The sequence below is a fragment of the Sinocyclocheilus anshuiensis genome, unplaced genomic scaffold (assembly GCF_001515605.1).
Source record: "Sinocyclocheilus anshuiensis isolate Anshui unplaced genomic scaffold, SAMN03320099.WGS_v1.1 C32777015, whole genome shotgun sequence".
Taxonomy (NCBI): domain Eukaryota; kingdom Metazoa; phylum Chordata; class Actinopteri; order Cypriniformes; family Cyprinidae; genus Sinocyclocheilus; species Sinocyclocheilus anshuiensis.
Window position 1 is genome coordinate 172 of NW_015619965.1, and position 1,271 is coordinate 1,442.

The 1,271-nt window shown below is 36.0% G+C and overlaps 1 protein-coding gene across 1 annotated transcript; it reads left to right on the plus strand.

The window, feature by feature from the left end:
• Window positions 1-507: 507 nt before the first annotated feature.
• Window positions 508-1,001, plus strand: LOC107682983 (synembryn-A-like). The gene is made up of 2 exons (XM_016479077.1): window positions 508-676; window positions 771-1,001. The coding sequence occupies exons 1-2, from the start codon at window positions 518-520 to the stop codon at window positions 924-926; spliced, it is 315 nt and encodes a 104-aa protein (XP_016334563.1). The 5' UTR covers window positions 508-517; the 3' UTR covers window positions 927-1,001.
• Window positions 1,002-1,271: the final 270 nt, after the last annotated feature.

Here is a 1,271-nt window from a genome sequence, read left to right on the forward strand (position 1 = left end):
TATATAAATATGTCTGTGTAACATCATAAATGTCTTTACTGTCACTTTGCATCCTTGCTAAATACAAATATTAATTAAAAAAATAAAATAAAATCTTATTGATCCAAACTTTTGACCGGATGTGTACTAATTAAATAAAGTGTCTCAATTAATTCGATATATTCAGGTAATATTTAAGGGCATGTCTAGGTGGTGTTATGTGATAAACTGTTAAAACTATTTCATATTGAAATATTATTTTATCTAGTCAGTTTTGATCACCACATCTATGCCAATTCTACTCCACATTCTCCAGGTCATCATGTTCTTCCTCTGATTTCCTCTCCTCCACTGAAAGGTCCCTGAGCTCCGGCAGCGGCACCAGCTGACCCTCTTCATCCAGTCCCATCGGCTGAATCACATTATCCCTGTTTAGGAAAAGATGTGAGTGTTAAAGCAGTACGTATGTATGAATTATTACTGGTGTTTTCAGTAGTTTAAGTTCCTTACTTTGAGAGTTTGTTAAATAGTGAACCTCATGAGAAAAAATACATATGTTTGCAACAGCAGCTTTTCTAACACCATGGTGTTTCACATGCAGGGTGAAAAGGTCAAAGAGAGACTGACCCCTGTGCTGAACTTGCTGACCGAATGCTCCAGAGGTCACAGAGACACAAGGCACTACCTCAGACAACAGGCATGACTGCTATTTTACATTATTGTCTAAAAAAATGCTTCTTGCTTTTTTATCAAATATTATCGAATTTGATCAATTTGTTTGTTGAGTGTAGATTCTGCCTCCATTAAGAGATGTCAGCACTAAACCTGAGGAGGGAAACACTATGAGGAATCGTCTGGTCAGACTGATGACCCACCTGGAGACTGAGCTCAAACATTGCGCTGCTGACCTGCTCTTCGTGCTGTGCAAAGAGAACGGTAACTCATAGAAACACACTATTAACCACAAATACCAGAATTCTGTAAAAATGCAGAATTTCCCTCCAAAAACATACTACATTCTTTAAAATAACGTTTTAAAAGGGTTTTTTGCTGCAGTGCTATAGAAGAACCATTTTGGGTTCCCTAAAGAACCTTTTTAAACGCATATGGGAGCCTGTTTATGCAACTGAATAAAAAAATTTAAAAGGTAATTGAGACTTTTTATCTCACAATTCAGATTTTTTATTTTTTTGAATTTCTCACAATTTTAAGAAAAAGATCAGGGCCCGTATTCACAAAACATTTTTTCTTACCACTAAGAGTTCTCCTAAAAAGCAGTAAAAGTTTTTAGC